Source organism: Aquarana catesbeiana, linkage group LG13 (assembly GCF_042186555.1).
Source record: "Aquarana catesbeiana isolate 2022-GZ linkage group LG13, ASM4218655v1, whole genome shotgun sequence".
Taxonomy (NCBI): Eukaryota; Metazoa; Chordata; class Amphibia; order Anura; family Ranidae; genus Aquarana; species Aquarana catesbeiana.
In genome coordinates this window covers 83,305,376-83,320,549 of record NC_133336.1, presented here as the reverse complement: position 1 = coordinate 83,320,549, position 15,174 = coordinate 83,305,376, and the positions used below count along the sequence as shown (strand labels likewise).

General features: G+C 43.4%; 1 protein-coding gene across 10 annotated transcripts in view; it reads left to right on the top strand.

Annotated features, from left to right (window-relative positions):
* The window catches only part of PCNX1 (pecanex 1), a 307,205-nt gene that overhangs the window by 248,432 nt on the left and 43,599 nt on the right, over positions 1-15,174 (top strand). For all 10 annotated transcript variants that reach the window (XM_073609815.1, XM_073609817.1, XM_073609816.1 and 7 more), the window contains one exon: positions 6,416-6,669. In XM_073609815.1, the coding sequence (XP_073465916.1) occupies positions 6,416-6,669 (254 nt within the window). The remainder of the gene's footprint in view (positions 1-6,415; positions 6,670-15,174) is intronic.

The window sequence follows — 15,174 nt, the reverse complement described above, 5'->3', positions numbered from 1 at the left end:
AATAGGTACCCTTTGTCCCGAAAATGCCTTACCGATCAAGGAAGTCTAATAACTCAAATGTAAGCAAAAGGCTTACCTCAGCCGGCTGATTATCAGAAATTCCTGGATCGTCTCAAGCTCCTCGTTTCGGATACTCAGGGTCACCTGGAATCCCCTCCTGGCTGGCTCGCCATGCTGACTCGGTTAAATTTATGATAGGCAACTCCTATCCTCATATTGATTAGTGGTTCCAAATTAATAATTACTGCAGTAGGGAACAGACACAAAAGATACACTCAGCATCTTTCCAAATAACTGTTCTGCTTTATTATGATGCAATTGAAGGTTTTTATGCACATGATTACGTAGATATCACATTAAAATTACAATTGTACGTTTATGGTAACAAGGGGCATTACATAGGCAGGCTAATTCTAATCAGGACTCGAAAGAATGTAAACATGTACTGATTAGTGCTGTGTGCACAGTGAGGGCAGTGTGCAATACATACAAAATAGAATACAATTATATACAGAACTTACAAATTTCCATTACACTGTATAAATGACAGTGGTCCCAAAATAGTGTCAAAAGTGTCTGATGTGTCCGCCATAATGATGCAGTCACGAAAAAAAATCGCAGACCGCCGCCATTACTAATAAAATAAATAATAAAAATGCCATAAATCTATCCCCTATTTTGTAGACGCTATAACTTTTGCGCAAACCAATCAATATGCACTTATTGCGTTTTTTGTTTTTTTACCGCAAAATTGTCAAAGCGACACAGTTCCGTATCGCAAAAAGCGCTCTGGTCAGGAAGGGGGTAAATCCTTCCGAGGCTGAAGTGGTTAAGAAAAGCTAGCACACAATTAGCATGTATTAAAAATGGTATCTAGTCAGGAGATAAAACTATAATTCTACCACTTTACAAAACTTTGGTTTGGCCACATCTACTTTCTTGAGTATGCTGTCCAGTTCTGGTCACCAGTCCTCAGGAGGGATGTGCTGGAATTAGAGAGTACAGAAGATGGCAACAAAGCTTATAGGGGACTTGAGGACCTCCGTTATGAGAATTGACTACTTATATTAAACTTCTCCCTGGAGAAGAGATACTTAAGAGAAGATATGATCGCAGTGGATATAATATATATATTTTTTTTGTGCTTATAAGTTTACATACCCTGGCAGAATTTGATTTCTTGGCCATTTTTCTGAGAATATGAATAACACAAAACATTTCTTTCACTCATGGTTGGGGTTTGGCTGAAGCCATTTATTATCAACTGTGTTTACTCTTTTTAAATCATAATGTCAACAGAAACTACCCAAATGACCCTAATCAAAAGTTTACATACCCTGGTGATTTTGGCCTGATAACATGCACACAAGTTGACACAAAGGGGTTTAAATAGCTATTAAAGAGTAACCATCCTCGCCTGTGATCTGTTTGCTTGTAATTAGTGAGTGTGTATAAAAGGTCAATGAGTTTCTGGACTCGTAACAGACCCTTGCAGCTTTCATCCAGTGCTGCACTGACGTTTCTGGATTCTGAGTCGTGGGGGAAAGCAAAAGAATTGTCAAAGGATCTGCGGGAAAAGGTAGTTGAACTGTATAAAACAGGAAAGTGGTATAAAGATATCCAAGGAATTGAGAATGCCAATCAGCAGTGTTCAAATTCTACTCTTTTCCACAAGAAGTGGAAAATTAGGGGTTCTGTTGGAACCAAACCACGGTTAGGTAGACCAACTAAAATTTCAGCCTCAACTGCCAGTAAAATTGTTAGGGGTGCAGAGGAAAACACATAAATATCTTCAGGTGAAATACAGGACTCTCTGAAAAAATGTGGTGTGGCTGTTTCAAGATGCACAATAAGGCACTTGAAAGATGGGCTGCATGGTCGAGGTGCTAGAAGAAAGCCATTACTACGCAAATGCCACAAAGTATCCCGCTTACAATACGCCAAACCGCACAGAGACAAGCCTCAAACCTTCTGGCACAAAGTCATTTGGAGTGATGAGACCAAAATTAAGCTTTTTGGCAACAACCATAAACTCTACATTTAGAGAGGAGCCAACAAGGCCTACGATGAAAGGTACAGAGGTGGATCACTGATGTTTGGGGATGTATGAGCTACAAAGGCAAAGGAAATTTTGGTCAAAATTGTGGCAAGATGAATGCAGTATGTTCTCAAAAAATCCTGGAGGAACATTTGCATTCATCAGCCAAGAAGTTGCGCATGGGTTGTACTTGGACATTCCAACCTGACGATGATCAAAAACACAAGGCCAAGCCAACCTGTCATTGGCAACAGCAGAATAAAGTGAAGGTTCTGGAGTGGCCATCTGTCTCCTGATCTCAATATCATTGAGCCACTCTGGGGAGATCTCAAAAGTGCAGTTCATGCAAGACGGCCCAAGAATTTACAGGAACTGGAAGCTTTTTGCCAAAAGGAATGGGCAGCTTTACAATCTCAGAAGATAAAGAGCCTCATCCACAAATACCGCAAAAGACTTCAAGCTGTCATTGATGTTAAAGGGGGCAATAAATGGTATTCAGAACTGGGCTGTAAACTTTTGATCAGGGTAGTTTCCGATGTCATGATTTAAAAAGGGTAAACACAGTTAATTGATAATAAATGGCTTTAGCCAAACACTAACCATGCGGGAAAGAAAAGTTTTTGTGTTTATCATTCATATTCTGTGAAAAATGGCCAAGAAATCATAAATTCTCCCAGGGTATGTAAACTTATGAGCACAACTGTGTGTGTCTATATATATATATATATATATATATATATATATATATATATATATATATATATATATATATATATATATATATATATATTTATTAAAATAGTGCCTTGCAAAAGTATTCACCCCCCTTGGCATTTTTCGTCTTCTGTTGCCTCACAACCTAGAATTAACATGGGTTGTTTGAGGATTTGCATAATTTAATTTACAGAACATGCCCACAATTTTGAAGATTTTTTTTTTTTTTTTTTTATTGTGAAGCAAACAACAAATAGGACAAAATAACAGAAAAAAATCAATGTGCATAAATATTCACCCCCCCCAAGTCAATACTTTGTAGAGCCAGATTTTTCAGCTATCACAGCTCCAAGTCGCTTTGGATAAGTCTCTGAGCTTGCCACATCTTACCACTGGGATTTTTGCCCATTCCTCCTTGTAAAACTGCTCCAGCTCCTTCAAGTTGGATGGTTTGCTCTTGTGAACAGCAATCTTTAACTCTGACCACAGATTTTCTATTGGATTGAGGTCTGGGCTTTGATTAGGCCATTCCAATACATTTACATGTTTCCCCCTAACCTCTATGGCGGTATTCCCGAGTCTGGCTCGGGGTGGAATTTCAGAACCAAAAGCGGTAACCCGGAGCCAGACTCGGGATCGCATTGCAGGATCCAGGAAGAGCTTAATTACCTTGTCCCCTGGATCCTGCGATGTCTCCCCGCTGTGTGAGCGGCTCATCCTTCGCTTGATTCATCACAGAGCCGAGCTCCGTTCCCTGCGAGCGTTGCCGTGCACAGGGACGGAGAACGGCGCCAAATTCAAAAAGTGAAACACACACAATACATACAGTATACTGTAATCTTACAGATTACATTACTGTATGAAATTATTTCACATCCCTTTTGTCCCTTGTGGTTTCTCCAGTGCCCTGCATGCAGTTTTATATTATAAAAACTGTTCTTTCTGCCTGGAAACTGGAGATTGTCCATAGCAACCAAAACCGTCCCTTTACATCAAAAGTGATTTTAGACCAGCTAGAAAACAGCGATAATAAATTAGTCACTCACAGAAGCGAGCGATAGTGATTTGTCGGGAGATCCGTCATCAAACACTGAAAAGTAATGACAGCGACAACTGAGTAAATTTCAGTGTTTTTGATTTGATTACATTATTGAATAATTTTTATTATTATTATATTATTTTTTGGTATAATTATAGTTATTTATTATATTATAATTAATGATTTTGTGTTTCAAACTTTATCATACCCGAGATGTCTACTAGACTCTGGTTTGGACAGATTTAAGTGAGTTATTCCTAACAATTACAGGCCTAAAATATAAAACTCCAAATTTCCATGCAAAATAATGGTACCGCTTTCAGGATCAAAAATATAAAATAATTATACCGGCAGAGAGGTTAAACCACTCAAGTGTTGCTTTAACAGTGTGTTTGGGATTATTGTCCTGCTGGAAGGTGAACCTCCATCCTAGCCTCAAATCACACAGAGTGGTACAGGTTTTGCTAAAAAATATCCCTGTATTTAGCACCATCCATCTTTCCCTCAACTCTGACCAGTTTCCCAGTTCCGACTGCTGAAAAACATCCCCATAGCATGATGCTACCACCACCATGTTTCACCGTGGGGATGGTGTTCTTTGGGTGATGTGTTGGGTTTGCGCCAGACATAGCGTTTCCTTTGGCCAAAAAGTTCAATTTTAGTCTCATCAGACCAGAGCACCTTCCTCCATACATTTTGGGAGTCTCCCACGTGCCTTTTCGCAAACTCAATACATGCCATTTTGCTGAAAGTAATGGCTTTCTTCTGGCCACTCTGCCATAAAGCCCAACTCTATGGAGCATACAGCTTATTGTCGTCCTATGTACAGATACTCTAGTCTCTGCTGTGGAACTCTGCTGCTCCTCCAGGGTTACCTTAGGTCTCTGTGCTGCCTCTCTGATTGATGCCCTCCTTGCCTGGTCTGTGAGTTTTGGTGTGCGGCAGTCTCTTTCTAATTGGTTATGATGGATTTGATGGTGCTCCTAGGGGTCATCAAAGATTTGGCTATTTTTTTATAACCTAACCCTGACTTGTACTCCTCAACAACATTGTCCCTTACTTGTTTGGAGATTTCCTTGGTCTTCATGGCAGTATTTGGTGGTGCCTCTTGCTTAGGTGTTGCAGCCTCTGGGGCCTTTCAAAAAGGTGTGTATATGTAATGACCGCTCATGTGACACTTAGATTGCACACAGGTGAACATCATTGCACTAATTATGTGACTTCTGAAGGTAATAGGTAGCACCAGAGCTTTTTATGGGCTTCATAACAAAGGGGGTGAATACATATGCACATGCCAATTATCAGTTTTTTATTTCTGAAAAATAGTTTTATGTATATATTTTTAAAATTTTACTTCACCAACTTAGACTATTATGTTCTGATCCATAACATATAATTCAGATTTAAAAAAATTGAACTAACAGCTGTAATATAACAAAAAATGTAGAAAGCCGGGGGGGGGGGGGGGGCTGGGGGTACTTTTGCAAGGAACTGTGTGCATGTGTGTATGTGTGTATATATATATATAAAATGTATGTGTGTGTAAACTCATGTTGAAAATTGTGTTTGCTGTGTACAAGGACATGTTCAGGTTCTCTAAACCTAGAGAATTCATATGGTTTTGACTACATACACAGTGGGTTATCACTTGGTCATGTTTCAGTTTGACATGGTCAGTCTTTTATATTTATTTTATGCATTCTTTATGAAACGGTATCCGTACCAATTACAATTCACATCAGACCATGTCTTGAGCATAAATACACAGGTCACAACAAAAGCAATCTTTAACCCTGTGTATAATAGGCAAAATAGAATGTGAACAGAAGACCACTATTGTGCCAGCAGCATGATCCATATGGATAGTCAATGCTTTATTTTTCTTACAACACTGTAGGTAAGGAGGGGAGAGGAGGATGAACCTGGAAGAATACTGGTGGGGAAATTGGTTAGGAAGCTTTGGGAGCACTGTAGTTTTAAAGCAAGAGAAAATGGAGGGAGGGAAGGGCTGTTAATTGGGAATACTACGATTGGTAAGTTTTTTGAAAAAAGCATGGGTTTGTGACCATAAAGTTTATGTAATTTATCTATCTGATGTAATGCCTGATTGAAAACTATCTTCAGCAGGTTCAGTGGGGTCAGGGTAGAAGAGGGGTTTGCAGTGTTAGCTGCAGTACCATTGGGTAACTGTGTAAGTGTTCAGTATTTTGGCACAAGCCATTAGAGAGAGAGATGTTTGTAGGTCTGTTTTCACTTGGTCTGGGATGTCTCCCGGAGAAGCAAGTTTGTAAGTATAAAAGCCAACCCAGAGAACTGACAGTCACGCCCAAATTGGCCATGGGGTTTTTGAAAACATAAGAATGAGATTGTGAACGGATGTAATGGGATAACTGAAAAATCCAAAGAGGGCCCAAAATCAGGGTTGAGGAGCATGTTCGTTCCAACTTGACAAAGTTCCTAATAAACTGTGGTTCATAAAGCCTGTTCTTGAGACGTAAAAGGTTAAATGCCCCATCTCTCAGCACCAAAGGGAACTGAGGGTTAATGTTTGTTTTATATAATAGTGTGTATAGTTAAATGGATGTTTAATATCAAGTTTAGCTAATGGATTTTTACTTTTTTAGGTACCTATTGCCAGCAGCGGGAGGTGGAGGCCATCACTGAGGGTGTTGAGGAAGATGAAGGCTTTTGTTGCTGTGAGCCTGGACACATTCCCCACATGCTGTCTTTCAATGCAGCTTTTGGGCAAAGATGGCTGGCATGGGAAGTCTTGGTGACAAAATATGTCCTAGAAGGTTATAGCATCACTGACAACAGTGCAGCCTCAATGCTTCAAGTGTTTGACCTTCGCAGAATTCTCACCACATATTATGTTAAGGTATGGAAAGGCAACCTAGGTGCGAAAGCTTACCTAAATGTATCTAACCGCTGAACTGTAATTTCAGTATTTGTTACACTTTATCTCAAATTTTCCATACAGGACACAGGAATTTATTCTTAGCCAATGTGTTTTATGTTGCTGCCTTCAGGTAAAAGCTTTGCTGGAAACTGCTTTACCCCCCCCCCCCCCCCAGTATAACCATAGAACCCCACCCACTCAGGGAGGTTTCAGTTTTCCCTCTTTCATTCATTGAAGGACACAGCTGAGGTCTTGGTCTCTAACTGTTGGGTTATAGAGCCACCTTCCGGAGTAGGACACTGGGCACACAAACAAAACACAGCCTAGGGGCGACCCCTGATGCAGCCCCAACCCCCGACTGGCTAGAGGTAGCTCAGTTTTTAGCCTCGTGTGGAGGCGTAAGGACAAACTCCCCATGCATAACCTTCAATCAACAGCTGAGCTGGGCGACAGGCAGGATGATAAAGATTCTTGTAGTGTCGTCCGTCCCCCCCCCCCCCCCCCCAGCTCAGCCACTGAGCACATGCACAGCTATGTGTGGGTTTGGCTGTGACAGTCCTATTCTGGACACTAGAACAGCCTGTGAGTGTTCCTCACACACATGACTGGGCGACCTCATTGCTCTGTCCCATTGTCCCCTAGGCAGACAGCACCCCCGATTGAGGTGTCCTGTTGGAGTACCCTTTTTCCTCTGAGGTTGTAAGTAGCTTAGCACACTTTCCCCTCCTCCGTTCCCTGACTGTCTGGAGTGTTCTATGGGTACCTTGTGTTTTCCCCCTCTGCTTGTGTGTGTGTATGCGTGTTAATTTGCGGTTTTGTGCTAGGAGTTCCTCAGGGGGAGACATATATATCAGGTAGCCTTGGCTGGCCAGCCAGCAGTAGTGTCTCCAGATTAGCAAGCAGCTCCTTGTCTCTAGCCGGAGGGAACCTGTCAATTCCCCAGTTGTCCTTGGGGTTGTTGTGAATCTTCCCTTATGATTGCTTGTGGCCGCGTGTGTAGACCTGTAACTCCCTGTTTTTAGTGTGGACATCCTAGAGATGCGGAGGCATAGTGCCTAAGTGGCTGTTTCCCTTGAATCCCTGCGGTTCGTATCCTGTTTGGGGCCTAAACCAGGTGTGCTCTTTGTCCACAGAGTCCTGTGGATGGCATGTGATGGCTGGTACTTGCTGCTGTGCTGGCATCTATCTGGGTTTGGTCTTACATGAGGGTGAAGCCTTGTGCTGGAGGCCATGTTGGAGAAGCCTCATGCTGTCAGCCATCTTGGTGTGGTCTTGCATGGGAGGGAACCTTCATGCTTCACACCGGTGGCCAGCTTGCTTTTGGGTGGCACCAGTAACCATAGACGTGCGGGCAGCACCAGCAGCCATTGAAGTGTGGGCGAGCACTGTGGATGTGAAAGGGTACCTGCTGAGCTCTGTCTCTCTCTGGTTTCTACAGATACTTGTGCTGGTGAGTCTGTTCCCTTCCCTGTTATTTTGTTATTTAGGACACAGAGGAGCTGTACCCCTCTTCCTGGGGGGGGGGAAATGGCAAAGTTTTCCCTTTTGTTTCACACAGGCTTCCATGCCTTAAATTAATGAGTACAGCAAATACAAACTGGGGGAGACACCTTGTTCCTCAAGTGTGAGATTCATTTTTGAGTGGGTACTTGTTTCCCTATGGAGAATCTCAGAGGGGTCATCTGTGTTCTCCTTGGGGACAGGTGTACATTGGAGATTTTGCTTCTCTGCTTGTCCCTTTGTTGTTACTCCTTTTTTCCCATCAGATGCGGACTCTTCTTGTTTGGAGTAAGGTAGGCTTGTTTATGGAGCTCTAGTATGGGGATATGACAGTTTTGATGCCCACGAGCCTGGGGGACGCCTGGTTTATACCCTTGGGTTCTGTAGGGTGAGGTGAGTTGAAGTTTCTATTGCTCCTACCATGTTTATCCTCTTATCCTAACTCGGCTCTTTGGTGCTGTTAGCTCTTAACTAAATAACCTAGCCACTATTTGTCTGGTGTCATAGCTGGTTATCAGCACAGCAAAAAGGCAGCTGCAGGGTTATCAGTGACCTAGATGGCGGTTTCCTTTCTCTATAAGGGTGTTCTTGCTTCCATGTTGTTGAAGCACTGCCACTCCTGTGAATTTGTAGTCTTCTTCAAGACCTGTAGTATATCGCTGTAGTCTCCTTACAGCTCCTTCCTTACTGCAGATTTTGTTGTGTATCTTGCCATGTCCATTCTACTGACTGTCTAGTTTTGGGGGATATGGACTGGCTTATGGTCGGACCCATCCTATTTTCACAGTACCCTGTCTGGTGGAGAGCTGGATTCTCTTGGCCCCTGCCTATGCCTTAAGGCACTTCCCCTGCCAAAAATCTGTCTTTGGGGGACAGTGTCCTCAATGGTTTTGTAGCTGCTCTGGCCTGCCTCTACAGACCTTTCTGAGGCTTGGTACTTTGCTACCGCGGCATAGCAACCTAGGCCACAGCTGGGAGGATTTTCTCCAGCCATTCTGGCCACAGGGGATCTCTTGTGGTTCCCCTGATTTCTCTCACTCCCCTGAGCTACAGTTTAGTTGTCCTCTACTGGAGATGTGCTATGCCAAAGGGAAGTTAGCTGTTAGGCCTGTGGCTACATGAGTGGATAGCATCTTGGAGGCTCTGGTGTTTTTTTTTACATGGCTTGACTACTCTCCATGCCGATCCTGTGGGTCTCTTAGATATGTTGATAGCCTGGTGGTATGTCCTAGGCAGTCTATGTGGGGTGCCTAGTCACATCCAGTGTTGTTTTGTGGATGGTCTAAGCTTTGGTTAGGTTGGAGTCTTGCTTATCAGGATTTTGCACTGGCCAACTCCTTTTAGTGCTATTCCTAATGCCTGCATTTTTGCATGGTCTGGCGAATCTCCCATGCGGCTTTTTTTTTTTCCTGAGCAATGGTGCATGTCCTTAAGGTGGGCAGTTTTTTCACTTTTTTTTTTTTTTTTTCTTGGCCTTCTTTGCCAGGGAAGCCTCTGGCTTGTGTGAATGTTTAGAATGCATATTTGCATGCTTCTTTTTTTTCTTCCAGCATTTCATCACTGCTGTGGGACCCCCCATACTTTGTGGGGCTACCACACTGTAATTCCCCTTTCACACGGACAGGTCCGCCTGCCAGTTTTTAGGCGGACCTAAACGGTCCGCTCCTTGCAGGTTTATGGAACGACATATGTCAGCGGTGACCATGTCCGCTGACCTCTGATCTGCTAAAATCAGACGTATGGCAATACGTTCACATCTGTCCTGGCAGATCGGATCGGATGAGATCTGATGAAAACGAACATGCTGTCCGTTTTTGTCCGATCCTTCCATAGGAATCAGCGGCGCTCTGACAGGCCCCTCCCCACTCAGTGAGCAGAGATGGACCTGTCATCTGCCGGCTCGTGTGAATGAGGCCTTAGTTCACCGAGGTGAGGGCAGTGATCTATCTCCAGGTCATTCCCTTTTGTGGAATATCTGATTACTTACTACTGGGAGAGGATCAGTAGCCATTGGGTTCTTTCCGACTATGTGGTGCCTAACTATGCAAGGCTTGTTCTAGTTGCTTCTGATCTCTGTCTGTGCTGGATCCGACTCTTCACTTGCCACTTCTTTCTTCCTCCATGCTAGATGACATTCCAGCCCAAGAATTCTCCTCCCAGGTGTAGATTGTTTTTCTCTTTCGTTCATCAACGGACACAGAGCCTCCTTAATCTTGACCATTGGGTTATATTGCCTCCGCAGGAGTAGGACTAGGCAGAACAAAAAACACCTGGCTACGCCCATGGGCTGTCCTCAGTCTGTATATAACCCCCTCCCTGCTCTAGGTATTCAGTTTATTTCTGTCTAGTCAGGCGTAAGGACCTAGCTCCTTGCTGGGATTTTTTTGGTCCTAGTATATTTAGCTTTTTGTCTTTCTTCCATGAATTTTCTCCTGGAAGATCTACAATCAACTGCCGGGCTGGGCGACGGGTTGGAAAATCTAGATCTGGTGGTCTCCCCAGTCCAGCCAGCGAGCCCGTGCAGACCAGAGCTATACGCTAGGCTAGGCTATGCGCTTGGTCGTCAGTGCATACCTTCACTCAGTTCTATAAAGTATATGCTTTGGAATCTGCGGATGCTTCTTTTGGCCGCAAGGTTTTTCAGGGTTCCCTCTTGGGGGGTGTTTTTTCTTAAAAATGTTTTATTTCAGATGGGGCTCCTGTCATCTGGTTAAGGCTCCTGTGTCCTGGTTAGGGCTCTTGTAGTTAGCTTTGGGTTATTTTGCCCACCCCTCATTTTTCTTTGGCACTGCTTTTGGACGTCCCAGTGGGCAAGATTAAGGAGGCGTTGTGTCCGGCGAATGAAAGCGAAAATGGGTTTTTTGTACTCACTGTAAAATCCATTTCTCTGTGTTTGACGGACACAGCACCCACCCCTCTATGGAGTTTTTGATCCTTCTATTACTGCTTGCTACTAAACACCTAGAGCAGGGATGGGGTTATATACTGACTGAGGACAGCCCATGGGCGTAGCCAGGTGTTTTTTGTTCTGCTTAGTCCTACTCCTGCGGAGGCCATGTAACCCAATGGTCAGGATTAAGAAGATGCTGTGTCCAACGAACTCAGAGAAATGGCTTTTACGGTGAGTACAAAAATAACCAATTTTTTTATGAGCCATGTGTTTAGAGGTTTGGTACTTTGGATTATGGTACTACGACATGTGAGTGGAGCATCTCTCTACCATCGGAACAAGTAAAATGGCATTGTCCTGTTCAGCGTGGTAATGATGTCTGTCTTAGACAGGATTCTTCCCAGCCTTGACAACATTTCTCTCCCTGGGAATGGAATGGTTGGCATACTGTTCAAATCCAGGTAGGGACCATGCCCTGCTCCCAAAAATCTTCTGTTGTTTTCCCAGTTTAAACGTTGTTTTTTTCTTTTTTTGTTTGTTTTTTTAGAAAGCGCTGGTTGCTCTGGTAACTTGTGAGATCGGCGCTACTTGCTGTTAATTCTTCTCATCTGCTCTAGATAGCAAGATCCACTTTCGGGGTGCTCCTGCCCCTGTTTGGGCCAAGCAGAAAGAGTAACTGCCAGGAATCTGCATAGGCCAGAAATCCCTGTGCATCCTCTGGACTGCTTAGATTTTTGTCCTAGGTCTGGTGCCTTACTGTTTCCGGTCATTGTCTTAATGACTGGTTCTGGGAGAGGATTTTGAGAGTCAGAAGTCTTGTCTGGCTTGCTTTTTTTCTGCTCACTGTTTCTAATTGTTAGTTGTTCCTCTGCTGTATCTGAGTGACTTGCTGGCCTGGTGCAGGCAGATATCTTCACTCCAAATTAACTCCAGCATCTGTGTCCTCACCTTCTTGTTATATGGTCTGGTTTGGCACCTGGCCCTGTGTGCCATTAGCAGTGAATTCACGAGCAATTGTGCTTTTTTTTTTTTTCCTCCCCTTTAGACCAATGTTTCTTATTTCTTAGGACTTCTTGTGCCAGGTATTTCCTGGGTGTATCCCTTTGTTCTACCTACTGTGTTTCTGGGATATTTGCATAGCTTGGTAATTTCATCTTCCATTCTTTCTTTTTGGTTACCTTCCCTGTTGCCTCAGCCTTTGTGAGGTGTGTGTTTTTTTTTTTTTTTTTTTTTTTTTTTTTTTTACAGCTGGCCACTTTGTTATTTGATGCCCAGCTCGTTCTGGTCTGGATATGGTGGCCTTGCAATTCGACCCTCCCTATGTTGGTGTCAGTCTTCTGCCTCTGCAAGGCCTTGTTCTCACATCACTTATTTGACTGCTGTGCATTAGTGAATAGAATTTCTTGTTTGGAGGTGGTTCGTGTGGAATGGCCTTCTCACAGCTTTGGAATCTGTTCAACATTCTGATCTTCCCGACTTTCCTAGTGGGGACCTTGGGGTTTTTGGGATAGCAATCCTGCGTGACCTGGCCCTCGTATGTCCCTCTGTCAGTGACCCTATCTTATGTGGTTAATTCGTTCTCCTCTTTGATATTAGCGAGTCTTGTGGATCGTTATTTTGTACTGTTCCTGCCTAGCAAGTTGTTTTTCTCCCCACCGCTCAGTAGACTGCTTTGGGACGTCCTAACAGTCCAGAGATCAAGATCACAGCTATGTCATTCAATGAAAGAGAAAATGGGATTTTCTTTGTACTCACTGTAAAATCCTTTTCTCTCAGTTCTTTGAAAGACACAGCACTCGCCGCTCTCATTGTGTTGTCTATGACTGATAATTTGTATTGCTTTGTAACATAAACAATAGAGTACTCTCCGTGATACTTTATTTGTACTATTTTTCAGGACAGGTTTTCGGTATATGGTCCCCTTCTTATAGATGGTTTGCCCCCACACCTGTCCTCTGTTGTTTTTTCTGCTGCGTGTTTTTACTTGTTGCATCACACAATTAGACAGTTTCCATTAGGAGTGTTGAATATAATCGTAGCATCGATGCATTGAGATTTGTGTGCCCACAATGCGGCATCGATGCTACAGCCAGCATAACTGATTGGCGGGTGACGTCATCCCGACTTGCCCCCCAACTCCTGGGAGAGCGCTCCCATCGTACTCTACTTACAAGTTTTAAAATGTGTCTTTATTGATTCCCATGTTATAGTACGTTACGTGCCCCCACTGTACATGCCTTTTAAAAAATATGTAGCTACATACCGCATTTCAGACTGTCCCTCCGCTCTCATGTGACTGCCCGGCCCGCTGCTCTGAGAATCCTCCGCTGACGAGAGGAGAGCAGCAAGCGGCGAGCTGGGCAATCTGAGTGGCATGAGAGCGGAGGGACAGTCTGAAATGCAGTATGTAGCTACATATTTTTTAAAAGGCATGTACAGTGGGGCACTTAATGTATTATAACACGGGATTCAATAAGACACAGTTTAACACGTGTAAGCAGAGTACATGTGAGTGTACTCTGCTTACAACTCGTACTGGCCCCTTACTGAAAGTTCAGCTCCGTCTTCCCGTTCACACATTCCACTGTGTTAACTCCTAGTCCTAGTTAAATCCTCTGGTCCCACCATCCCTCTGCCGAAATATTGAGTTTTTCTGACTGCTTGAATTTTTGGATAAAAGGTTTTTAACCATGCGCAGTAATCACGATGTATCGCAGAATCGAATTGTGGACAGGATTATCCTAATCGAATCGTGACACCATTGAAGATGCGCACCCTTAGTTTCCATACAACTCCTTGTAGTTTGCAGTCACAAGGGGTGGTTGTCTCATTCCCTTTAAGGGAGATTTAGTGACATTTCAAAATCCTGCAAATAGACCCCTCTCCATTTAGGGATGCATGTCCCAGTAATTGAATTTTCAAACATGGTTTACAAAACAAAGAAGAAAAAATCAACTTCAAAATGAAACATCCACAGCAGAGTAGCAGCAATAGATGTACAGAATCTTTTACATATAGTGTGTATAATCATCTTTGTACACCCAAGTAACTCAACTTTTTTAATAACCAGATCAAGGGTACACAATACAGTATGCCCGGTGCATCTATTAGTGTCAATTGAGAACACAAGATAGCCCCTAGTGGGCAGAGAGATTTTCTAACTTAAACAGCAAACACAATTTGGTGGACTCTCCGTGAGCATTTCTTTAGGTTTAAGCTGGAAGACTCATTTGGAACAGGCTTTCTCCATCCAGATCATTGGACACTGGAACTCTGCTACTCACTATGTGGGGAGGTTAGCTCCATTACATATATTGGTGTTGATATACCCTTCCACTCCCTTTTCAGAGTTGAGTTTTACCAAGTTAAGTTTACCCTGTGTTACATAGGGAGAAGCCTTTGTTCTCAGCACTCTTTGCATTTGTTTCTCTTCCACATATGGTCTGTTGTTGCCCCTGCCACACTTACCTGCCTCCCTCACTGTAGTTCATAAGTTATGACTACTTTGCAGACTCTGGCCCAGAGATCTCCCATCATCTTATTTTCATCAGTTGGGCAAATTCCAACCTCTAGTTGGGTGCCCCTCTTTTCTGGGGGCATACAGATTGCTTCCACCATACTCTTCAGCCTCATATGTGAGTTAATTCTCACCTAGTGTGATAGAAAGATTCATCCTAGAATTTGTTCTTCATTCTGTACTAATGTACCCTGCAGGTCTTTGTTTAGGGCTTGTGTATCCTCTTCTTAACACCTTTAGCTTTCACAGCCCCTGTGTACACTTTTGCAAAAAGCTGCTCTTTGTCACCCGTTGCCTCTTTCTGTGCCTCTCCGGGGCCTTCCTCATGTGCTTGCCTACACAAAGTTCTCCATTTATGCTCAAAAGGGGTTACCTCCTTAAAAAGCCTCTAAGAATGGAACCTTCTTTTCTCTTGCCCTCGGCAGCCGTAGTTCTGCCTTGGCATCCAATGGCTTTTTCCTCGGGCCTTGCAGGCGTAAAAAAAAAAATTACAATTCCCTTATAGGTGGGGTCAGGACTGTCATCTATGGCTGCCTGCCATGTGTTCCTTTGCAAACTCACCCTTCTATATCTCTCA